General features: G+C 42.5%; 1 protein-coding gene across 1 annotated transcript in view; it reads left to right on the top strand.

Annotated features, from left to right (window-relative positions):
* The first annotated feature begins 17669 nt into the window (after nucleotides 1–17669).
* Nucleotides 17670–25434, top strand: part of rasgrp4 (RAS guanyl releasing protein 4) — a 59852-nt gene continuing 52087 nt past the window's right edge. Inside the window, exon 1 of the mRNA XM_055895178.1 lies at nucleotides 17670–18693. Coding sequence (XP_055751153.1) covers nucleotides 18647–18693 — 47 coding nt within the window. The 5' untranslated portion in view covers nucleotides 17670–18646. The remainder of the gene's footprint in view (nucleotides 18694–25434) is intronic.

Raw genomic sequence — 25434 nt, 5'->3', positions numbered from 1 at the left:
CACTACTCTGTAAAACACCTGTTGTAGCATTAGTCTAGTCTCTAAAACACCTGTTGTACCTCTAGTCTAGTCTGTACAACACCTGTTGTAGCACTAGTCTGTAAAACACCTGTTGTAGCTCTAGTCTTTAAAACACCTGTTGTAGCACTAGTCTAGTCTGTAAAACACCTGTTGTAGCTCTAGTCTGTAAAACACCTGTTGTAGCTCTAATCTAGTCTGTAAAACACCTGTTGTAGCTCTAGTCTGTAAAACACCTGTTGTAGCTCTAGTCTGTAAAACACCTGTTGTAGCTCTAATCTAGTCTGTAAAACACCTGTTGTAGCACTAGTCTGTAAAACACCTGTTGTAGCTCTACTCTAGTCTGTAAAACACCTGTTGTAGCTCTGGACTAGTCTGTAAAACACCTGTGGTAATTCTACTCTAGTCTGTAAAACACCTGTTCTAGCTCTAGTCTTGTCTGTAAGACACCTGTTGCCGCATTAGTCTAGTCTGGAAAACACCTGATGTAGCATTAGTCTAGTCTAAAAAACACCTGTTATAGCTCTAGTCTAGTCTGTAAAACACCTGTTGTAGCACTACTCTAGTCTGTAAAACACCTGTTGTAGCACTAGTCTGTAAAACACCTGTTGTAGCACTAGTCTGTAAAACACCTGTTGTTGCACTAGTCTGTAAAACACCTGTTGTAGCATTAGTCTGTAAAATACCTGTTGTAGCACTAGTCTGTAAAACACCTGGTGTAGCGCTAGTCTGTAAAACACCTGTTGTAGCTCTAGTCTAGTCTGTAAAACACCTGTTGTAGCTCTGGACTAGTCTGTAAAACACCTGTTGTAATTCTACTCTAGTCTGTAAAACACCTGTTGTAGCTCTAGACTTGTCTGTAAGACACCTGTTGCCGCATTAGTCCATTCTGTAATACACCTGTTGTAGCACTAGTCTAGTCTGTAAACACCTGTTGTAGCCCTAGTCTGTAAAACACCTGTTGTAGCACTAGTCTAGTCTGTAAAACACCTGTTTTAGCACTAGTCTGTAAAACACCTGTTGTAGCTCTAGTCTGTAAAACACCTGTTGTAGCTCTAGTCTGTAAAACACCTGTTGTAGCTCTAGTCTAGTCTGTAAAACACCTGTTGTAGCACTAGTCTGTAAAACCCCTGTTGTAGCTCTAGTCTAGTCTATAAAACACCTGTTGTAGCACTAGTCCGTAAAACACTTGTTGTAGCACTAGTCTAGTCTGTAAAACACCTGTTGTAGCACTAGTGTAGTCTGTAAAACACCTGTTGTAGCACTAGTCTAGTCTGTAAAACACCTGTTGTAGCTCTAGTCTAGTCTGTAAAACACCTGTTGTAGTTCTAGTCTAGTCTCTAAAACACCTGTTGTAGCTTTATTCTAGTCTGTAAAACACCTGTTGTAGCTCTAGTCTAGTCTGTAAAACACATGTTGTAGCTCTAGTCTAGTCTGTAAAACACCTGTTGTAGCACTAGTCTGTAAAACACATGTTGTAGCTCTAGTCTAGTCTGTAAAACACCTGTTGTAGCACTGGTCTAGTCTGTAAAACACCTGTTGTAGCTCTAGTCTGTAAAACACCTGGTGTAGCATTAGTCTAGTCTGTAAAACACCTGGTGTAGCATTAGTCTAGTCTGTAAAACACCTGTTGTAGCACTAGTCTGTAAAACACCTGTTGTAGCACTAGTCTAGTCTGTAAAACACCTGTTGTAGCTCTAGTCTAGTCTGTAAAACACCTGTTGTAGCTCTAGTCTGTAAAACACCTGTTGTAGCTCTAGTCTGTAAAACACCTGTTGTAGCACTAGTCTCGTCTGTAAAACACCTGTTGTAGCTCCTTCTAGTCTGTAAAACATATTTTTTAGCACTACTCTGTAAAACACCTGTTGTAGCATTAGTCTAGTCTCTAAAACACCTGTTGTACCTCTAGTCTAGTCTGTACAACACCTGTTGTAGCACTAGTCTGTAAAACACCTGTTGTAGCTCTAGTCTTTAAAACACCTGTTGTAGCACTAGTCTAGTCTGTAAAACACCTGTTGTAGCTCTAGTCTGTAAAACACCTGTTGTAGCTCTAATCTAGTCTGTAAAACACCTGTTGTAGCTCTAGTCTGTAAAACACCTGTTGTAGCTCTAGTCTGTAAAACACCTGTTGTAGCTCTAATCTAGTCTGTAAAACACCTGTTGTAGCACTAGTCTGTAAAACACCTGTTGTAGCTCTACTCTAGTCTGTAAAACACCTGTTGTAGCTCTGGACTAGTCTGTAAAACACCTGTTCTAGCTCTAGTCTTGTCTGTAAGACACCTGTTGCCGCATTAGTCTAGTCTGGAAAACACCTGATGTAGCATTAGTCTAGTCTAAAAAACACCTGTTATAGCTCTAGTCTAGTCTGTAAAACACCTGTTGTAGCACTACTCTAGTCTGTAAAACACCTGTTGTAGCACTAGTCTGTAAAACACCTGTTGTAGCACTAGTCTGTAAAACACCTGTTGTTGCACTAGTCTGTAAAACACCTGTTGTAGCATTAGTCTGTAAAATACCTGTTGTAGCACTAGTCTGTAAAACACCTGTTGTAGCATTAGTCTGTAAAACACCTGGTGTAGCGCTAGTCTGTAAAACACCTGTTGTAGCTCTAGTCTAGTCTGTAAAACACCTGTTGTAGCTCTGGACTAGTCTGTAAAACACCTGTTGTAATTCTACTCTAGTCTGTAAAACACCTGTTGTAGCTCTAGACTTGTCTGTAAGACACCTGTTGCCGCATTAGTCCATTCTGTAATACACCTGTTGTAGCACTAGTCTAGTCTGTAAACACCTGTTGTAGCCCTAGTCTGTAAAACACCTGTTGTAGCACTAGTCTAGTCTGTAAAACACCTGTTTTAGCACTAGTCTGTAAAACACCTGTTGTAGCTCTAGTCTGTAAAACACCTGTTGTAGCTCTAGTCTGTAAAACACCTGTTGTAGCTCTAGTCTAGTCTGTAAAACACCTGTTGTAGCACTAGTCTGTAAAACCCCTGTTGTAGCTCTAGTCTAGTCTATAAAACACCTGTTGTAGCACTAGTCCGTAAAACACTTGTTGTAGCACTAGTCTAGTCTGTAAAACACCTGTTGTAGCACTAGTGTAGTCTGTAAAACACCTGTTGTAGCACTAGTCTAGTCTGTAAAACACCTGTTGTAGCTCTAGTCTAGTCTGTAAAACACCTGTTGTAGTTCTAGTCTAGTCTGTAAAACACCTGTTGTAGCTTTATTCTAGTCTGTAAAACACCTGTTGTAGCTCTAGTCTAGTCTGTAAAACACATGTTGTAGCTCTAGTCTAGTCTGTAAAACACCTGTTGTAGCACTAGTCTGTAAAACACATGTTGTAGCTCTAGTCTAGTCTGTAAAACACCTGTTGTAGCACTGGTCTAGTCTGTAAAACACCTGTTGTAGCTCTAGTCTGTAAAACACCTGGTGTAGCATTAGTCTAGTCTGTAAAACACCTGGTGTAGCATTAGTCTAGTCTGTAAAACACCTGTTGTAGCACTAGTCTGTAAAACACCTGTTGTAGCACTAGTCTAGTCTGTAAAACACCTGTTGTAGCTCTAGTCTAGTCTGTAAAACACCTGTTGTAGCTCTAGTCTGTAAAACACCTGTTGTAGCTCTAGTCTGTAAAACACCTGTTGTAGCACTAGTCTCGTCTGTAAAACACCTGTTGTAGCTCCTTCTAGTCTGTAAAACATATTTTTTAGCACTACTCTGTAAAACACCTGTTGTAGCATTAGTCTAGTCTCTAAAACACCTGTTGTACCTCTAGTCTAGTCTGTACAACACCTGTTGTAGCACTAGTCTGTAAAACACCTGTTGTAGCTCTAGTCTTTAAAACACCTGTTGTAGCACTAGTCTAGTCTGTAAAACACCTGTTGTAGCTCTAGTCTGTAAAACACCTGTTGTAGCTCTAATCTAGTCTGTAAAACACCTGTTGTAGCTCTAGTCTGTAAAACACCTGTTGTAGCTCTAGTCTGTAAAACACCTGTTGTAGCTCTAATCTAGTCTGTAAAACACCTGTTGTAGCACTAGTCTGTAAAACACCTGTTGTAGCTCTACTCTAGTCTGTAAAACACCTGTTGTAGCTCTGGACTAGTCTGTAAAACACCTGTTCTAGCTCTAGTCTTGTCTGTAAGACACCTGTTGCCGCATTAGTCTAGTCTGGAAAACACCTGATGTAGCATTAGTCTAGTCTAAAAAACACCTGTTATAGCTCTAGTCTAGTCTGTAAAACACCTGTTGTAGCACTACTCTAGTCTGTAAAACACCTGTTGTAGCACTAGTCTGTAAAACACCTGTTGTAGCACTAGTCTGTAAAACACCTGTTGTTGCACTAGTCTGTAAAACACCTGTTGTAGCATTAGTCTGTAAAATACCTGTTGTAGCACTAGTCTGTAAAACACCTGTTGTAGCATTAGTCTGTAAAACACCTGGTGTAGCGCTAGTCTGTAAAACACCTGTTGTAGCTCTAGTCTAGTCTGTAAAACACCTGTTGTAGCTCTGGACTAGTCTGTAAAACACCTGTTGTAATTCTACTCTAGTCTGTAAAACACCTGTTGTAGCTCTAGACTTGTCTGTAAGACACCTGTTGCCGCATTAGTCCATTCTGTAATACACCTGTTGTAGCACTAGTCTAGTCTGTAAACACCTGTTGTAGCCCTAGTCTGTAAAACACCTGTTGTAGCACTAGTCTAGTCTGTAAAATACCTGTTTTAGCACTAGTCTGTAAAACACCTGTTGTAGCTCTAGTCTGTAAAACACCTGTTGTAGCTCTAGTCTGTAAAACACCTGTTGTAGCTCTAGTCTAGTCTATAAAACACCTGTTGTAGCACTAGTCCGTAAAACACTTGTTGTAGCACTAGTCTAGTCTGTAAAACACCTGTTGTAGCACTAGTGTAGTCTGTAAAACACCTGTTGTAGCACTAGTCTAGTCTGTAAAACACCTGTTGTAGCTCTAGTCTAGTCTGTAAAACACCTGTTGTAGTTCTAGTCTAGTCTGTAAAACACCTGTTGTAGCTTTTTTCTAGTCTGTAAAACACCTGTTGTAGCTCTAGTCTAGTCTGTAAAACACATGTTGTAGCTCTAGTGTAATCTGTAAAACACCTGTTGTAGCTCTAGTCTGTAAAACACCTGTTGCAGCTCTAGTCTGTAAAACACCTGTTGTAGCTCTACTCTAGTCTGTAAAACACCTGTTGTAGCACTAGTCTGTAAAACACCTGTTGTAGCTCTAGTCTAGTCTGTAAAACACCTGTTGTAGCACTAGTCTAGTCTGTAAAACACCTGTTGTAGCTCTAGTCTGTTCTGAAAACACCTGTTGTAGCTCTACTCTAGTCTGTAAAACACCTGTTGTAGCTCTAGTCTAGTCTGTAAAACACATGTTGTAGCTCTAGTCTAGTCTGTAAAACACCTGTTGTAGCTCTAGTCTAGTCTGTAAAACACCTGTTGTAGCACTAGTCTGTAAAACACCTGTTGTAGCTCTAGTCTAGTCTGTAAAACACCTGTTGTAGCTCTAGTCTAGTCTGTAAAACACCTGTTGTAGCTCTAGTCTAGTCTGTAAAACACCTGTTGTAGCTCTAGTCTGTAAAACACCTGTTGTAGCTCTAGTCTAGTCTGTAAAACACCTGTTGTAGCACTAGTCTGTAAAACACCTGTTGTAGCTCTAGTCTAGTCTGTAAAACACCTGTTGTAGCTCTAGTCTAGTCTGTAAAACACCTGTTGTAGCTCTAGTCTAGTCTGTAAAACACCTGTTGTAGCTCTAGTCTAGTCTGTAAAACATCTGTTGTAGCACTAGTCTGTAAAACACCTGTTGTAGCTCTAGTCTAGTCTGTAAAACACCTGTTGTAGCTTTAGTCTGTAAAACACCTGTTGTAGCTCTAGTCTGTAAAACACCTGTTGTAGCACTAGTCTCGTCTGTAAAACACCTGTTGTAGCTCCTTCTAGTCTGTAAAACATATTTTTTAGCACTACTCTGTAAAACACCTGTTGTAGCATTAGTCTAGTCTCTAAAACACCTGTTGTACCTCTAGTCTAGTCTGTACAACACCTGTTGTAGCACTAGTCTGTAAAACACCTGTTGTAGCTCTAGTCTTTAAAACACCTGTTGTAGCACTAGTCTAGTCTGTAAAACACCTGTTGTAGCTCTAGTCTAATCTGTAAAACACCTGTTGTAGTTCTAGTCTAGTCTGTAAAACACCTGTTGTAGCTTTATTCTAGTCTGTAAAACACCTGTTGTAGCTCTAGTCTAGTCTGTAAAACACATGTTGTAGCTCTAGTGTAGTCTGTAAAACACCTGTTGTAGCACTAGTCTGTAAAACACCTGTTGTAGCTCTAGTCTAGTCTGTAAAACACCTGTTGTAGCACTAGTCTGTAAAACACATGTTGTAGCTCTAGTCTAGTCTGTAAAACACCTGTTGTAGCACTGGTCTAGTCTGTAAAACACCTGTTGTAGCTCTAGTCTGTAAAACACCTGGTGTAGCATTAGTCTAGTCTGTAAAACACCTGGTGTAGCATTAGTCTAGTCTGTAAAACACCTGTTGTAGCACTAGTCTGTAAAACACCTGTTGTAGCACTAGTCTAGTCTGTAAAACACCTGTTGTAGCTCTAGTCTAGTCTGTAAAACACCTGTTGTAGCTTTAGTCTGTAAAACACCTGTTGTAGCTCTAGTCTGTAAAACACCTGTTGTAGCACTAGTCTCGTCTGTAAAACACCTGTTGTAGCTCCTTCTAGTCTGTAAAACATATTTTTTAGCACTACTCTGTAAAACACCTGTTGTAGCATTAGTCTAGTCTCTAAAACACCTGTTGTACCTCTAGTCTAGTCTGTACAACACCTGTTGTAGCACTAGTCTGTAAAACACCTGTTGTAGCACTAGTCTAGTCTGTAAAACACCTGTTGTAGCTCTAGTCTGTAAAACACCTGTTGTAGCTCTAATCTAGTCTGTAAAACACCTGTTGTAGCTCTAGTCTGTAAAACACCTGTTGTAGCTCTAGTCTGTAAAACACCTGTTGTAGCTCTAATCTAGTCTGTAAAACACCTGTTGTAGCACTAGTCTGTAAAACACCTGTTGTAGCTCTACTCTAGTCTGTAAAACACCTGTTGTAGCTCTGGACTAGTCTGTAAAACACCTGTGGTAATTCTACTCTAGTCTGTAAAACACCTGTTCTAGCTCTAGTCTTGTCTGTAAGACACCTGTTGCCGCATTAGTCTAGTCTGGAAAACACCTGATGTAGCATTAGTCTAGTCTAAAAAACACCTGTTATAGCTCTAGTCTAGTCTGTAAAACACCTGTTGTAGCACTACTCTAGTCTGTAAAACACCTGTTGTAGCACTAGTCTGTAAAACACCTGTTGTAGCACTAGTCTGTAAAACACCTGTTGTTGCACTAGTCTGTAAAACACCTGTTGTAGCATTAGTCTGTAAAATACCTGTTGTAGCACTAGTCTGTAAAACACCTGGTGTAGCGCTAGTCTGTAAAACACCTGTTGTAGCTCTAGTCTAGTCTGTAAAACACCTGTTGTAGCTCTGGACTAGTCTGTAAAACACCTGTTGTAATTCTACTCTAGTCTGTAAAACACCTGTTGTAGCTCTAGACTTGTCTGTAAGACACCTGTTGCCGCATTAGTCCATTCTGTAATACACCTGTTGTAGCACTAGTCTAGTCTGTAAACACCTGTTGTAGCCCTAGTCTGTAAAACACCTGTTGTAGCACTAGTCTAGTCTGTAAAACACCTGTTTTAGCACTAGTCTGTAAAACACCTGTTGTAGCTCTAGTCTGTAAAACACCTGTTGTAGCTCTAGTCTGTAAAACACCTGTTGTAGCTCTAGTCTAGTCTGTAAAACACCTGTTGTAGCACTAGTCTGTAAAACCCCTGTTGTAGCTCTAGTCTAGTCTATAAAACACCTGTTGTAGCACTAGTCCGTAAAACACTTGTTGTAGCACTAGTCTAGTCTGTAAAACACCTGTTGTAGCACTAGTGTAGTCTGTAAAACACCTGTTGTAGCACTAGTCTAGTCTGTAAAACACCTGTTGTAGCTCTAGTCTAGTCTGTAAAACACCTGTTGTAGTTCTAGTCTAGTCTGTAAAACACCTGTTGTAGCTTTATTCTAGTCTGTAAAACACCTGTTGTAGCTCTAGTCTAGTCTGTAAAACACATGTTGTAGCTCTAGTCTAGTCTGTAAAACACCTGTTGTAGCACTAGTCTGTAAAACACATGTTGTAGCTCTAGTCTAGTCTGTAAAACACCTGTTGTAGCACTGGTCTAGTCTGTAAAACACCTGTTGTAGCTCTAGTCTGTAAAACACCTGGTGTAGCATTAGTCTAGTCTGTAAAACACCTGGTGTAGCATTAGTCTAGTCTGTAAAACACCTGTTGTAGCACTAGTCTGTAAAACACCTGTTGTAGCACTAGTCTAGTCTGTAAAACACCTGTTGTAGCTCTAGTCTAGTCTGTAAAACACCTGTTGTAGCTCTAGTCTGTAAAACACCTGTTGTAGCTCTAGTCTGTAAAACACCTGTTGTAGCACTAGTCTCGTCTGTAAAACACCTGTTGTAGCTCTAGTCTAGTCTGTACAACACCTGTTGTAGCACTAGTCTGTAAAACACCTGTTGTAGCTCTAGTCTTTAAAACACCTGTTGTAGCACTAGTCTAGTCTGTAAAACACCTGTTGTAGCTCTAGTCTGTAAAACACCTGTTGTAGCTCTAATCTAGTCTGTAAAACACCTGTTGTAGCTCTAGTCTGTAAAACACCTGTTGTAGCTCTAGTCTGTAAAACACCTGTTGTAGCTCTAATCTAGTCTGTAAAACACCTGTTGTAGCACTAGTCTGTAAAACACCTGTTGTAGCTCTACTCTAGTCTGTAAAACACCTGTTGTAGCTCTGGACTAGTCTGTAAAACACCTGTTCTAGCTCTAGTCTTGTCTGTAAGACACCTGTTGCCGCATTAGTCTAGTCTGGAAAACACCTGATGTAGCATTAGTCTAGTCTAAAAAACACCTGTTATAGCTCTAGTCTAGTCTGTAAAACACCTGTTGTAGCACTACTCTAGTCTGTAAAACACCTGTTGTAGCACTAGTCTGTAAAACACCTGTTGTAGCACTAGTCTGTAAAACACCTGTTGTTGCACTAGTCTGTAAAACACCTGTTGTAGCATTAGTCTGTAAAATACCTGTTGTAGCACTAGTCTGTAAAACACCTGTTGTAGCATTAGTCTGTAAAACACCTGGTGTAGCGCTAGTCTGTAAAACACCTGTTGTAGCTCTAGTCTAGTCTGTAAAACACCTGTTGTAGCTCTGGACTAGTCTGTAAAACACCTGTTGTAATTCTACTCTAGTCTGTAAAACACCTGTTGTAGCTCTAGACTTGTCTGTAAGACACCTGTTGCCGCATTAGTCCATTCTGTAATACACCTGTTGTAGCACTAGTCTAGTCTGTAAACACCTGTTGTAGCCCTAGTCTGTAAAACACCTGTTGTAGCACTAGTCTAGTCTGTAAAACACCTGTTTTAGCAATAGTCTGTAAAACACCTGTTGTAGCTCTAGTCTGTAAAACACCTGTTGTAGCTCTAGTCTGTAAAACACCTGTTGTAGCTCTAGTCTAGTCTGTAAAACACCTGTTGTAGCACTAGTCTGTAAAACCCCTGTTGTAGCTCTAGTCTAGTCTATAAAACACCTGTTGTAGCACTAGTCCGTAAAACACTTGTTGTAGCACTAGTCTAGTCTGTAAAACACCTGTTGTAGCACTAGTGTAGTCTGTAAAACACCTGTTGTAGCACTAGTCTAGTCTGTAAAACACCTGTTGTAGCTCTAGTCTAGTCTGTAAAACACCTGTTGTAGTTCTAGTCTAGTCTGTAAAACACCTGTTGTAGCTTTTTTCTAGTCTGTAAAACACCTGTTGTAGCTCTAGTCTAGTCTGTAAAACACATGTTGTAGCTCTAGTGTAATCTGTAAAACACCTGTTGTAGCTCTAGTCTGTAAAACACCTGTTGCAGCTCTAGTCTGTAAAACACCTGTTGTAGCTCTACTCTAGTCTGTAAAACACCTGTTGTAGCACTAGTCTGTAAAACACCTGTTGTAGCTCTAGTCTAGTCTGTAAAACACCTGTTGTAGCACTAGTCTAGTCTGTAAAACACCTGTTGTAGCTCTAGTCTGTTCTGTAAAACACCTGTTGTAGCTCTAATCTAGTCTGTAAAACACCTGTTGTAGCACTAGTCTGTAAAACACCTGTTGTAGCTCTACTCTAGTCTGTAAAACACCTGTTGTAGCTCTGGACTAGTCTGTAAAACACCTGTTCTAGCTCTAGTCTTGTCTGTAAGACACCTGTTGCCGCATTAGTCTAGTCTGGAAAACACCTGATGTAGCATTAGTCTAGTCTAAAAAACACCTGTTATAGCTCTAGTCTAGTCTGTAAAACACCTGTTGTAGCACTACTCTAGTCTGTAAAACACCTGTTGTAGCACTAGTCTGTAAAACACCTGTTGTAGCACTAGTCTGTAAAACACCTGTTGTTGCACTAGTCTGTAAAACACCTGTTGTAGCATTAGTCTGTAAAATACCTGTTGTAGCACTAGTCTGTAAAACACCTGTTGTAGCATTAGTCTGTAAAACACCTGGTGTAGCGCTAGTCTGTAAAACACCTGTTGTAGCTCTAGTCTAGTCTGTAAAACACCTGTTGTAGCTCTGGACTAGTCTGTAAAACACCTGTTGTAATTCTACTCTAGTCTGTAAAACACCTGTTGTAGCTCTAGACTTGTCTGTAAGACACCTGTTGCCGCATTAGTCCATTCTGTAATACACCTGTTGTAGCACTAGTCTAGTCTGTAAACACCTGTTGTAGCCCTAGTCTGTAAAACACCTGTTGTAGCACTAGTCTAGTCTGTAAAACACCTGTTTTAGCAATAGTCTGTAAAACACCTGTTGTAGCTCTAGTCTGTAAAACACCTGTTGTAGCTCTAGTCTGTAAAACACCTGTTGTAGCTCTAGTCTAGTCTGTAAAACACCTGTTGTAGCACTAGTCTGTAAAACCCCTGTTGTAGCTCTAGTCTAGTCTATAAAACACCTGTTGTAGCACTAGTCCGTAAAACACTTGTTGTAGCACTAGTCTAGTCTGTAAAACACCTGTTGTAGCACTAGTGTAGTCTGTAAAACACCTGTTGTAACACTAGTCTAGTCTGTAAAACACCTGTTGTAGCTCTAGTCTAGTCTGTAAAACACCTGTTGTAGTTCTAGTCTAGTCTGTAAAACACCTGTTGTAGCTTTTTTCTAGTCTGTAAAACACCTGTTGTAGCTCTAGTCTAGTCTGTAAAACACATGTTGTAGCTCTAGTGTAATCTGTAAAACACCTGTTGTAGCTCTAGTCTGTAAAACACCTGTTGCAGCTCTAGTCTGTAAAACACCTGTTGTAGCTCTACTCTAGTCTGTAAAACACCTGTTGTAGCACTAGTCTGTAAAACACCTGTTGTAGCTCTAGTCTAGTCTGTAAAACACCTGTTGTAGCACTAGTCTAGTCTGTAAAACACCTGTTGTAGCTCTAGTCTGTTCTGTAAAACACCTGTTGTAGCTCTACTCTAGTCTGTAAAACACCTGTTGTAGCTCTAGTCTAGTCTGTAAAACACATGTTGTAGCTCTAGTCTAGTCTGTAAAACACCTGTTGTAGCTCTAGTCTAGTCTGTAAAACACCTGTTGTAGCACTAGTCTGTAAAACACCTGTTGTAGCTCTAGTCTAGTCTGTAAAACACCTGTTGTAGCTCTAGTCTAGTCTGTAAAACACCTGTTGTAGCTCTAGTCTAGTCTGTAAAACACCTGTTGTAGCTCTAGTCTGTAAAACACCTGTTGTAGCTCTAGTCTAGTCTGTAAAACACCTGTTGTAGCACTAGTCTGTAAAACACCTGTTGTAGCTCTAGTCTAGTCTGTAAAACACCTGTTGTAGCTCTAGTCTAGTCTGTAAAACACCTGTTGTAGCTCTAGTCTAGTCTGTAAAACACCTGTTGTAGCTCTAGTCTAGTCTGTAAAACACCTGTTGTAGCACTAGTCTGTAAAACACCTGTTGTAGCTCTAGTCTAGTCTGTAAAACACCTGTTGTAGCTCTAGTCTAGTCTGTAAAACACCTGTTGTAGCTCTAGTCTAGTCTGTAAAACACCTGTTGTAGCACTAGTCTGTGAAACACCTGTTGTAGCTCTACTCTAGTCTGTAAAACACCTGTTGTAGCTCTAGTGTAGTCTGTAAAACACATGTTGTAGCTCTAGTCTAGTCTGTAAAACACCTGTTGTAGCTCTAGTCTAGTCTGTAAAACACCTGTTGTAGCACTAGTCTGTAAAACACCTGTTTTAGCTCTAGTCTAGTCTGTAAAACACCTGTTGTAGCACTCGTCTGTAAAACACCTGTTGTAGCTCTACTCTAGTCTGTAAAACACCTGTTGTAGCACTAGTCTGTAAAACCCCTGTTGTAGCTCTAGTCTAGTCTGTAAAACACCTGTTGTAGCTCTAGTCTAGTCTGTAAAACACCTGTTGTAGCTCTAGTCTAGTCTGTAAAACACCTGTTGTAGCTCTAGCTCTAGTCTAGTCTGTAAAACACCTGTTGTAGCACCAGTCTAGTCTGTAAAACACCTGTTGTAGTACTAGTCTGTAAAACCTGTTGTAGCTCTAGCTCTAGTCTAGTCTGTAAAACACCTGTTGTAGCTCTAGTCTAGTCTGTAAAACACCTGTTGAAGCACTAGTTCTCACTAGCACAGCCTCGAGCTTAGTTCAACTGTCAAACTGTCAAATCCATTTACGCCAATGTTTTTAAAACTATGTAATTGTAAACAAACACTGTATAACCTCATAACATGGTTAAAACGATAACTCTGATCTCATCGATGGCCAGTCCTTGCATCCATAGCTCTGTCTATGAATTTTTTAGAGTGGTGAAATTTCTCCAGGCCCATGCCTCAGATTTTTACCAAAACAGAGGCGGGGTGGTTTGTTTATTGTTTCAACTGCGGATTCTACCTTCAACTTGGATCAAGTAACTGTAAGTCCCTCTGAAAAGAGTGACTGCAAAATGTAACTTGTACTGATGCTCTGGTTTTATTACCGTATTTCTCTTTAACTCTCTACGGTCAGTAGACTGTCTCCAGGCTAGCTAACACAGTAGTCAGTAGACTGTCTCTGGGCTAGCTAACACAGTAGTCAGTAGACTGTCTCTAGGCTAGCTAACACAGTAGTCAGTAGACTGTCTCCAGGCTAGCTAACACAGTAGTCAGTAGACTGTCTCCAGGCTAGCTAACACAGTAGTCAGTAGACTGTCTCTAGGCTAGCTAGCAAAGTAGTCAGTAGACTGTCTCTAGGCTAGCTAACACAGTAGTCAGTAGACTGTCTCCAGGCTAGCTAACACAGTAGTCAGTAGACTGTCTCTAGGCTAGCTAACACAGTAGTCAGTAGACTGTATCCAGGCTAGCTAACACAGTAGTCAGTAGACTGTCTCCAGGCTGGCTAACAAAGTAGTCAGTAGACTGTCTCTAGGTTAGCTAACACAGTAGTCAGTAGACTGTCTCCAGGCTAGCTAACACAGTAGTCAGTAGACTGTCTCTAGGCTGGCTAACAAAGTAGTCAGTAGACTGTCTCTAGGTTAGCTAACACAGTAGTCAGTAGACTGTATCTAGGCTAGCTAACACAGTAGTCAGTAGACTGTCTCCAGGCTAGCTAACACAGTAGTCAGTAGACTGTCTCTAGGCTAGCTAACACAGTAGTCAGTAGACTGTCTCCAGGCTAGCTAACACAGTAGTCAGTAGACTGTCTCCAGGCTAGCTAACACAGTAGTCAGTAGACTGTCTCCAGGCTAGCTAACACAGTAGTCAGTAGACTGTCTCTAGGCTGGCTAACACAGTAGTCAGTAGACTATATCTAGGCTAGCTAACACAGTAGTCAGTAGACTGTCTCCAGGCTAGCTAACACAGTAATCAGTAGAATGTCTCCAGGCTAGCTAACACAGTAGTCAGTAGACTGTCTCCAGGCTAGCTAACAAAGTAGTCAGTAGACTCTCTCTAGGCTAGCTAACAAAGTAGTCAGTAGACTGTCTCTAGGCTAGCTAACACAGTAGTCAGTAGACTGTCTCCAGGCTAGCTAACACAGTAGTCAGTAGACTGTCTCTAGGCTAGCTAGCAAAGTAGTCAGTAGACTGTCTCTAGGCTAGCTAACACAGTAGTCAGTAGACTGTCTCCAGGCTAGCTAACACAGTAGTCAGTAGACTGTCTCTAGGCTAGCTAGCAAAGTAGTCAGTAGACTGTCTCTAGGCTAGCTAACACAGTAGTCAGTAGACTGTCTCCAGGCTAGCTAACACAGTAGTCAGTAGACTGTCTCCAGGCTAGCTAACACAGTAGTCAGTAGACTGTCTCTAGGCTAGCTAACATAGGAAACTGTAGACTGTCTCTAGACTTGCTAACACAGTAGTCAGTAGACTCTCTCTAGGCTAGCTAACACAGTAGTCAGTAGACTGTCTCTAGGCTAGCTAGCAAAGTAGTCAGTAGACTGTCTCTAGGCTAGCTAGCAAAGTAGTCAGTAGACTGTCTCTAGGCTAGCTAACACAGTAGTCAGTAGACTGTCTCCAGGCTAGCTAACACAGTAGTCAGTAGACTGTCTCTAGGCTGGCTAACAAAGTAGTCAGTAGACTGTCTCCAGGCTAGCTAACACAGTAGTCAGTAGACTGTCTCTAGGCTAGCTAGCAAAGTAGTCAGTAGACTGTCTCTAGGCTAGCTAACACAGTAGTCAGTAGACTGTCTCTAGGCTGGCTAACAAAGTAGTCAGTAGACTGTCTCTAGGCTAGCTAACACAGTAGTCAGTAGACTGTCTCCAGGCTAGCTAACACAGTAGTCAGTAGACTGTCTCTAGGCTAGCTAACACAGTAGTCAGTAGACTGTCTCCAGGCTAGCTAACACAGTAGTCAGTAGACTGTCTCCAGGCTAGCTAACACAGTAGTCAGTAGACTGTCTCCAGGCTAGCTAACACAGTAGTCAGTAGACTGTCTCTAGGCTGGCTAACACAGTAGTCAGTAGACTATATCTAGGCTAGCTAACACAGTAGTCAGTAGACTGTCTCCAGGCTAGCTAACACAGTAATCAGTAGAATGTCTCCAGGCTAGCTAACACAGTAGTCAGTAGACTGTCTCCAGGCTAGCTAACAAAGTAGTCAGTAGACTCTCTCTAGGCTAGCTAACAAAGTAGTCAGTAGACTGTCTCTAGGCTAGCTAACACAGTAGTCAGTAGACTGTCTCCAGGCTAGCTAACACAGTAGTCAGTAGACTGTCTCTAGGCTAGCTAGCAAAGTAGTCAGTAGACTGTCTCTAGGCTAGCTAACACAGTAGTCAGTAGACTGTCTCCAGGCTAGCTAACACAGTAGTCAGTAGACTGTCTCTAGGCTAGCTAGCAAAGTAGTCAGTAGACTGTCTCTAGGCTAGCTAACACAGTAGTCAGTAGACTGTCTCCAGGCTAGCTAACACAGTAGTCAGTAGACTGTCTCCAGGCTAGCTAACACAGTAGTCAGTAGACTGTCTCTAGGCTAGCTAACACAGGAGTCTGTAGACTGTCTCTAGACTTGCTAACACAGTAGTCAGTAGACTCTCTCTAGGCTAGCTAACACAGTAGTCAGTAGACTGTCTCTAGGCTAGCTAGCAAAGTAGTCAGTAGACTGTCTCTAGGCTAGCTAGCAAAGTAGTCAGTAGACTGTCTCTAGGCTAGCTAACACAGTAGTCAGTAGACTGTCTCCAGGCTAGCTAACACAGTAGTCAGTAGACTGTCTCTAGGCTGGCTAACAAAGTAGTCAGTAGACTGTCTCTAGGCTAGCTAACACAGTAGTCAGTAGACTGTCTCCAGGCTAGCTAACACAGTAGTCAGTAGACTGTCTCTAGGCTAGCTAGCAAAGTAGTCAGTAGACTGTCTCCAGGCTAGCTAACACAGTAGTCAGTAGACTGTCTCTAGGCTAGCTAGCAAAGTAGTCAGTAGACTGTCTCTAGGCTAGCTAACACAGTAGTCAGTAGACTGTCTCTAGGCTGGCTAACAAAGTAGTCAGTAGACTGTCTCTAGGCTAGCTAACACAGTAGTCAGTAGACTGTCTCCAGGCTAGCTAACACAGTAGTCAGTAGACTGTCTCTAGGCTAGCTAGCAAAGTAGTCAGTAGACTGTCTCTAGGCTAGCTAACACAGTAGTCAGTAGACTCTCTCTAGGCTAGCTAACACAGTAGTCAGTAGACTGTCTCTAGACTTGCTAACACAGTAGTCAGTAGACTCTCTCTAGGCTAGCTAACACAGTAGTCAGTAGACTGTCTCCAGGCTAGCTAACACAGTAGTCAGTAGACTGTATCTAGGCTAGCTAACACAGTAGTCAGTAGACTCTCTCTAGGCTAGCTAACACAGTAGTCAGTAGACTGTCTCCAGGCTAGCTAACACAGTAGTCAGTAGACTGTCTCCGGGCTAGCTAACACAGTAGTCAGTAGACTGTCTCTAGACTTGCTAACACAGTAGTCAGTAGACTGTCTCCAGGCTAGCTAACACAGTAGTCAGTAGACTGTATCTAGACTAGCTAACACAGTAGTCAGTAGATTGTCTCTAGGCTGGCTAACACAGTAGTCAGTAGATTGTCTCTAGGCTGGCTAACACAGTAGTCAGTAGACTGTCTCCAGGCTAGCTAACACAGTAGTCAGTAGACTGTCTCCAGACTAGCTAACACAGTAGTCAGTAGAATGTCTCTAGGCTAGCTAACACAGTAGTCAGTAGACTGTCTCCAGGCTAGCTAACACAGTAGTCAGTAGACTGTCTCTGGGCTAGCTAACACAGTAGTCAGTAGACTGTATCTAGGCTAGCTGACACAGTAGTCAGTAGACTGTCTCTGGGCTAGCTAACACAGTAGTCAGTAGACTGTCTCTGGGCTAGCTAACACAGTAGTCAGTAGACTGTATCTAGGCTAGCTGACACAGTAGTCAGTAGACTGTCTCTGGGCTAGCTAACACAGTAGTCAGTAGACTGTCTCCAGGCTAGCTAACACAGTAGTCAGTAGACTGTCTCCAGGCTAGCTAACACAGTAGTCAGTAGACTATATCTAGGCTAGCTAACACAGTAGTCAGTAGACTGTCTCCAGGCTAGCTAACACAGTAGTCAGTAGACTGTCTCCAGGCTAGCTAACACAGTAGTCAGTAGACTGTATCTAGGCTAGCTAACACAGTAGTCAGTAGACTGTCTCCAGGCTAGCTAACACAGTAGTCAGTAGACTGTATCTAGGCTAGCTAACACAGTAGTCAGTAGACTGTCTCTGGGCTAGCTAACACAGTAGTCAGTAGACTGTCTCTGGGCTAGCTAACACAGTAGTCAGTAGACTGTCTCCAGGCTAGCTAACACAGTAGTCAGTAGACTGTATCTAGGCTAGCTAACACAGTAGTCAGTAGACTGTCTCCAGGCTAGCTAACACAGTAGTCAGTAGACTGTATCTAGGCTAGCTAGCACAGTAGTCAGTAGACTGTATCTCTCTCCTCCTGCTGATGCCTCTATTGGTGTTCCTATTTGGTTCACTGCTTTCTCATTTGTAAGCTCTCTTTCTCTCTCTCTCTCTCTCTCTCTTTCTCTCTATCTTTCTCTCGCTCTCTCTGCCCCCTCCTCCCCCTTTCACACATCACACGCAAACACACAGTCACTCACTCACTCACACACATACACAAGCACACACACACCCAATACTGATGAGAGTTCCCCTATCTCACAGAGCCAGTTCCACCATCTGAGAGAGCCTTGTTTATGTTAACAGGACAGCAGCAGAGCTCTGTGTCGCGCTGGTTTAACCTCTACAGGAGAGCAGCAGATCTCTGTGTCGAGCTGGTTCAACCTCTACAGGAGAGCAGCAGATCTCTGTGTCCCGCTGGTTTAACCTCTACAGGAGAGCAGCAGATCTCTGTGTCGAGCTGGTTCAACCTCTACAGGAGAGCAGCAGATCTCTGTGTCCCGCTGGTTTAACCTCTACAGGAGAGCAGCAGATCTCTGTGTCGAGCTGGTTCAACCTCTACAGGAGAGCAGCAGAGCTCTGTGTCGAGCTGGTTTAACCTCTACAGGAGAGCAGCAGAGCTCTGTGTCGAGCTGGTTTAACCTCTACAGGAGAGCAGCAGAGCTCTGTGTCGAGCTGGTTCAACCTCTACAGGAGAGCAGCAGAGTTCTGTGTCGAGCTGGTTCAACCTCTACAGGAGAGCAGCAGAGCTCTGTGTCGAGCTGGTTCAACCTCTACAGGAGAGCAGCAGAGTTCTGTGTCGAGCTGGTTCAACCTCTACAGGAGAGCAGCAGAGTTCTGTGTCGAGCTGGTTCAACCTCTACAGGAGAGCAGCAGAGCTCTGTGTCCCGCTGGTTTAACCTCTACAGGAGAGCAGCATAGCTCTGTGTCGCGCTGGTTCAACCTCTACAGGAGAGCAGCAGAGCTCTGTGTCGCGCTGGTTCAACCTCTACAGGACTCTTTTACAGCATCTTATTCAGCACACATCTCTCTGAGGATCAACTGTTACAATGATCCAATAGAAACTGTTTCATTCACGCTCTGTCAGAGACAGAGAGAGAGAGACAGAGAGACAGAGAGGGACTAGGATCAACCATGGAGGACTAGGAAGAGGATGACCCTGTGGTCTTGCCAAGGATGAGCAGAGACGAGGAGAGACGCACCACTATGAATAAGGCCAAGAGGTAAGAGACTACCAATAGAGATGGGTTAAGAGGCAGACTGAGAGGCGACTGAGTTTGGCACTGGGCTAATTCACTCGCTGCTCTGCTTCTTAATAACATGTGTCTTAGTAATATAATTTGTGCTGTTGGTGCGTAGGGAGGGTGAACCAGGGTTTGGTGCGTACAAAGGGTAGAAGCGCAGGGTGCAGTCGGTGTGAACTCTCTCTTTCTGTGGTGATCTGAAACACTGTGGTTTGTCTCACAGTTTCTATGCTGAGGTAAACGTTAGGTTTCTGTTCTCTAGCAGACAGAAAAACACAACCGTCACTAGACCAGTAGAAACACGTTGTAATGAACCTCTGTTCTCTGGCAGACAGAAACACAGCCGTCACTGGACAGATATTGAAGTACTGTACTGATATAGAAGTACTGTACGGACATTGAAGTAGTGTACTGATATTCAAGTACTGTACTGCATCTTACAGCATGTGTTATTACAAAGATGTATTCACAGTCCTGGGGACTTTTTAGTAGCTTCCTTATGCTTACTCAGCCAGACAGTGTCCTTGCGAGGGGAACTAGCTACAGAGTGTGTGTGTGTGTGTGTGTGTGTGTATGTGTGTGTGTGTGTGTGTGTGTGTGTGTGTGTGTGTGTGTGTGTGTGTGTGTGTGTGTGTGTGTGTGTGTGTGTGTGTGTGTGTGTGTGTGTGTGTGTGTGTGTGAGCGTGTGTGTGTGAGAGAGTGTGAGCGTGTGTGATGATGGTGTGTGTTTGACCTAAATACCACAGAAGAATGATCCAGTGTGGTTTCAGCTCAAATCATTTGTATCTAGTGAACACAAGCCCTGTCTGCTGCTAGCTGTCTGTCTGTCTGTCTGTCTGGAGAGAGAGACAGAGAGACAGACAGAGAGACGGAGAGTTGGCTTTCACATTTTAATAGTGTTTTGAGTCACAGGAGGTTGGTGACACCTTAATTGAGGAGGACAGGCTCGTGGTAATGGCTGGAGCATAAATAGGTGGAATGGTATCAAATACATCAAACATGGTTTCCATGGTTTCCATGTGTTTAATGCCGGTCCATTCGCTCCGTTCCAGACATTATGACGAGCCAGTCCTCACCTCAGCAGCCTCTACTGGTGAGTATAGCTGTATAGCATTGTGAGTATAGTTGATCCAGGTGAGGTATATAACTGGTGTGTTGTGTATAGTTCATCCAGGTGAGGTATATAACTAGTGGGGAGTATAGTTCATCCAGGTGAGGTTTATAACTAGTGGGGGAGTATAGTTCACCCAGGTGAGGTATATAACTGGTGAGGAGTATAGTTCATCCAGGTGAGGTATATAACTAGTGGGGAGTATAGTTCATCCAGGTGAGGTATATAACTGGTGGGGGAGTATAGTTCATCCAGGTGAGGTATATAACTGGTGGGGAGTATAGTTCATCCAGGTGAGGTATATAACTGGTGGGGGAGTATAGTTCATCCAGGTGAGGTATATAACTGGTGAGGAGTATAGTTCATCCAGGTGAGGTATATAACCAGTGGGGAGTATAGTTCATCCAGGTGAGGTATATAACTGGTGAGGAGTATAGTTCATCCAGGTGAGGTATATAACTGGTGTGTTGTGTATAGTTCACCCAGGTGAGGTATATAACTGGTGTGTTGTGTATAGTTCATCCAGGTGAGGTATATAACTAGTGGGGAGTATAGTTCATCCAGGTGAGGTATATAACTAGTGGGGAGTATAGTTCATCCAGGTGAGGTATATAACTGGTGGGGAGTATAGTTCATCCAGGTGAGGTATATAACTGATGTGTTGTGTATAGTTCACCCAGGTGAGGTATATAACTAGTGGGGAGTATAGTTCATCCAGGTGAGGTATATAACTGGTGTGTTGTGTATAGTTCACCCAGGTGAGGTATATAACTAGTGGGGAGTATAGTTCATCCAGGTGAGGTATATAACTAGTGGGGAGTATAGTTCATCCAGGTGAGGTATATAACTAGTGGGGAGTATAGTTCATCCAGGTGAGGTATATAACTAGTGGGGAGTATAGTTCATCCAGGTGAGGTATATAACTGGTGTGTTGTGTATAGTTCACCCAGGTGAGGTATATAACTGGTGTGTTGTGTATAGTTCACCCAGGTGAGGTATATAACTGGTGGGGGAGTATAGTTCATCCAGGTGAGGTATATAACTGGTGTGTTGTGTATAGTTCATCCAGGTGAGGTATATAACTAGTGGGGAGTATAGTTCATCCAGGTGAGGTATATAACTGGTGTGTTGTGTATAGTTCATCCAGGTGAGGTATATAACTGGTGTGTTGTGTATAGTTCACCCAGGTGAGGTATATAACTAGTGGGGAGTATAGTTCATCCAGGTGAGGTATATAACTGGTGTGTTGTGTATAGTTCACCCAGGTGAGGTATATAACTAGTGGGGAGTATAGTTCATCCAGGTGAGGTATATAACTGGTGTGTTGTGTATAGTTCACCCAGGTGAGGTATATAACTGGTGTGTTGTGTATAGTTCACCCAGGTGAGGTATATAACTGGTGTGTTGTGTTTAGTTCACCCAGGTGAGGTATATAACTGGTGTGTTGTGTATAGTTCACCCAGGTGAGGTATATAACTGGTGTGTTGTGTTTAGTTCACCCAGGTGAGGTATATAACTGGTGGGGGAGTATAGTTCATCCAGGTGAGGTATATAACTGATGAGGAGTATAGTTCATCCAGGTGAGGTATATAACTGGTGTGTTGTGTATAGTTCACCCAGGTGATGTATATAACTAGTGGGGAGTATAGTTCACCCAGGTGAGGTATATAACTGGTGTGTTGTGTATAGTTCATCCAGGTGAGGTATATAACTAGTGGGGAGTATAGTTCACCCAGGTGAGGTATATAACTGGTGGGGGAGTATAGTTCACCCAGGTGAGGTATATAACTGGTGTGTTGTGTATAGTTCATCCAGGTGAGGTATATAACTGGTGGGGAGTATAGTTCATCCAGGTGAGGTATATAACTGGTGAGGGAGTATAGTTCACCCAGGTGAGGTATATAACTGGTGTGTTGTGTATAGTTCATCCAGGTGAGGTATATAACTGGTGTGTTGTGTATAGTTCATCCAGGTGAGGTATATAACTGGTGTGTTGTGTATAGTTCATCCAGGTGAGGTATATAACTAGTGGGGAGATTAGTTCATCCAGGTGAGGTATATAACTGGTGTGTTGTGTATTGTTCACCCAGGTGAGGTATATAACTGGTGTGTTGTGTATAGTTCACCCAGGTGAGGTATATAACTGGTGGGGGAGTATAGTTCATCCAGGTGAGGTATATAACTGGTGTGTTGTGTATAGTTCATCCAGGTGAGGTATATAACTAGTGGGGAGTATAGTTCATCCAGGTGAGGTATATAACTGGTGTGTTGTGTATAGTTCATCCAGGTGAGGTATATAACTGGTGTGTTGTGTATAGTTCACCCAGGTGAGTTATATAACTAGTGGGGAGTATAGTTCATCCAGGTGAGGTATATAACTGGTGTGTTGTGTATAGTTCACCCAGGTGAGGTATATAACTAGTGGGGAGTATAGTTCATCCAGGTGAGGTATATAACTGGTGTGTTGTGTATAGTTCACCCAGGTGAGGTATATAACTGGTGTGTTGTGTATAGTTCACCCAGGTGAGGTATATAACTGGTGTGTTGTGTTTAGTTCACCCAGGTGAGGTATATAACTGGTGTGTTGTGTATAGTTCACCCAGGTGAGGTATATAACTGGTGTGTTGTGTTTAGTTCACCCAGGTGAGGTATATAACTGGTGGGGGAGTATAGTTCATCCAGGTGAGGTATATAACTGATGAGGAGTATAGTTCATCCAGGTGAGGTATATAACTGGTGTGTTGTGTATAGTTCACCCAGGTGATGTATATAACTAGTGGGGAGTATAGTTCACCCAGGTGAGGTATATAACTGGTGTGTTGTGTATAGTTCATCCAGGTGAGGTATATAACTAGTGGGGAGTATAGTTCACCCAGGTGAGGTATATGACTGGTGGGGGAGTATAGTTCACCCAGGTGAGGTATATAACTGGTGTGTTGTGTATAGTTCATCCAGGTGAGGTATATAACTGGTGGGGAGTATAGTTCATCCAGGTGAGGTATATAACTGGTGAGGGAGTATAGTTCACCCAGGTGAGGTATATAACTGGTGTGTTGTGTATAGTTCATCCAGGTGAGGTATATAACTGGTGTGTTGTGTATAGTTCATCCAGGTGAGGTATATAACTGGTGTGTTGTGTATAGTTCATCCAGGTGAGGTATATAACTAGTGGGGAGTATAGTTCATCCAGGTGAGGTATATAACTGGTGTGTTGTGTATAGTTCACCCAGGTGAGGTATATAACTGGTGTGTTGTGTATAGTTCACCCAGGTGAGGTATATAACTGGTGGGGGAGTATAGTTCATCCAGGTGAGGTATATAACTGGTGTGTTGTGTATAGTTCATCCAGGTGAGGTATATAACTAGTGGGGAGTATAGTTCATCCAGGTGAGGTATATAACTGGTGTGTTGTGTATAGTTCATCCAGGTGAGGTATATAACTGGTGTGTTGTGTATAGTTCACCCAGGTGAGGTATATAACTAGTGGGGAGTATAGTTCATCCAGGTGAGGTATATAACTGGTGTGTTGTGTATAGTTCACCCAGGTGAGGTATATAACTAGTGGGGAGTATAGTTCATCCAGGTGAGGTATATAACTGGTGTGTTGTGTTTAGTTCACCCAGGTGAGGTATATAACTGGTGTGTTGTGTATAGTTCACCCAGGTGAGGTATATAACTGGTGTGTTGTGTTTAGTTCACCCAGGTGAGGTATATAACTGGTGGGGGAGTATAGTTCATCCAGGTGAGGTATATAACTGATGAGGAGTATAGTTCATCCAGGTGAGGTATATAACTGGTGTGTTGTGTATAGTTCACCCAGGTGATGTATATAACTAGTGGGGAGTATAGTTCACCCAGGTGAGGTATATAACTGGTGTGTTGTGTATAGTTCATCCAGGTGAGGTATATAACTAGTGGGGAGTATAGTTCACCCAGGTGAGGTATATAACTGGTGGGGGAGTATAGTTCACCCAGGTGAGGTATATAACTGGTGTGTTGTGTATAGTTCATCCAGGTGAGGTATATAACTGGTGGGGAGTATAGTTCATCCAGGTGAGGTATATAACTGGTGAGGGAGTATAGTTCACCCAGGTGAGGTATATAACTGGTGTGTTGTGTATAGTTCATCCAGGTGAGGTATATAACTGGTGTGTTGTGTATAGTTCATCCAGGTGAGGTATATAACTGGTGTGTTGTGTATAGTTCATCCAGGTGAGGTATATAACTGGTGTGTTGTGTATAGTTCACCCAGGTGAGGTATATAACTGGTGTGTTGTGTATAGTTCACCCAGGTGAGGTATATAACTGGTGTGTTGTGTATAGTTCATCCAGGTGAGGTATATAACTAGTGGGGAGTATAGTTCATCCAGGTGAGGTATATAACTGGTGTGTTGTGTATATAGTTCATCCAGGTGAGGTATATAACTGGTGTGTTGTGTATAGTTCACCCAGGTGAGGTATATAACTGGTGTGTTGTGTATAGTTCATCCAGGTGAGGTATATAACTGGTGTGTTGTGTATAGTTCACCCAGGTGAGGTATATAACTGGTGTGTTGTGTATAGTTCACCCAGGTGAGGTATATAACTGGTGTGTTGTGTATAGTTCACCCAGGTGAGGTATATAACTGGTGTGTTGTGTATAGTTCACCCAGGTGAGGTATATAACTGGTGTGTTGTGTATAGTTCACTCAGGTGAGGTATATAACTGGTGTGTTGTGTATAGTTCATCCAGGTGAGGTATATAACTGGTGTGTTGTGTATAGTTCATCCAGGTGAGGTATATAACTAGTGGGGAGTATAGTTCATCCAGGTGAGGTATATAACTGGTGTGTTGTGTATAGTTCACCCAGGTGAGGTATATAACTAGTGGGGAGTATAGTTCATCCAGGTGAGGTATATAACTGGTGTGTTGTGTATAGTTCACCCAGGTGAGGTATATAACTAGTGGGGAGTATAGTTCATCCAGGTGAGGTATATAACTGGTGTGTTGTGTTTAGTTCACCCAGGTGAGGTATATAACTGGTGTGTTGTGTATAGTTCACCCAGGTGAGGTATATAACTGGTGTGTTGTGTTTAGTTCACCCAGGTGAGGTATATAACTGGTGGGGGAGTATAGTTCATCCAGGTGAGGTATATAACTGATGAGGAGTATAGTTCATCCAGGTGAGGTATATAACTGGTGTGTTGTGTATAGTTCACCCAGGTGATGTATATAACTAGTGGGGAGTATAGTTCACCCAGGTGAGGTATATAACTGGTGTGTTGTGTATAGTTCATCCAGGTGAGGTATATAACTAGTGGGGAGTATAGTTCACCCAGGTGAGGTATATAACTGGTGGGGGAGTATAGTTCACCCAGGTGAGGTATATAACTGGTGTGTTGTGTATAGTTCATCCAGGTGAGGTATATAACTGGTGGGGAGTATAGTTCATCCAGGTGAGGTATATAACTGGTGAGGGAGTATAGTTCACCCAGGTGAGGTATATAACTGGTGTGTTGTGTATAGTTCATCCAGGTGAGGTATATAACTGGTGTGTTGTGTATAGTTCATCCAGGTGAGGTATATAACTGGTGTGTTGTGTATAGTTCATCCAGGTGAGGTATATAAC

The sequence above is a fragment of the Salvelinus fontinalis genome, chromosome 33 (genome assembly GCF_029448725.1).
Source record: "Salvelinus fontinalis isolate EN_2023a chromosome 33, ASM2944872v1, whole genome shotgun sequence".
In the NCBI taxonomy this organism is placed as follows: domain Eukaryota; kingdom Metazoa; phylum Chordata; class Actinopteri; order Salmoniformes; family Salmonidae; genus Salvelinus; species Salvelinus fontinalis.
The sequence above is the reverse complement of the archived record's forward strand: the minus strand, read 5'-3'. Positions and strand labels throughout refer to the sequence as shown.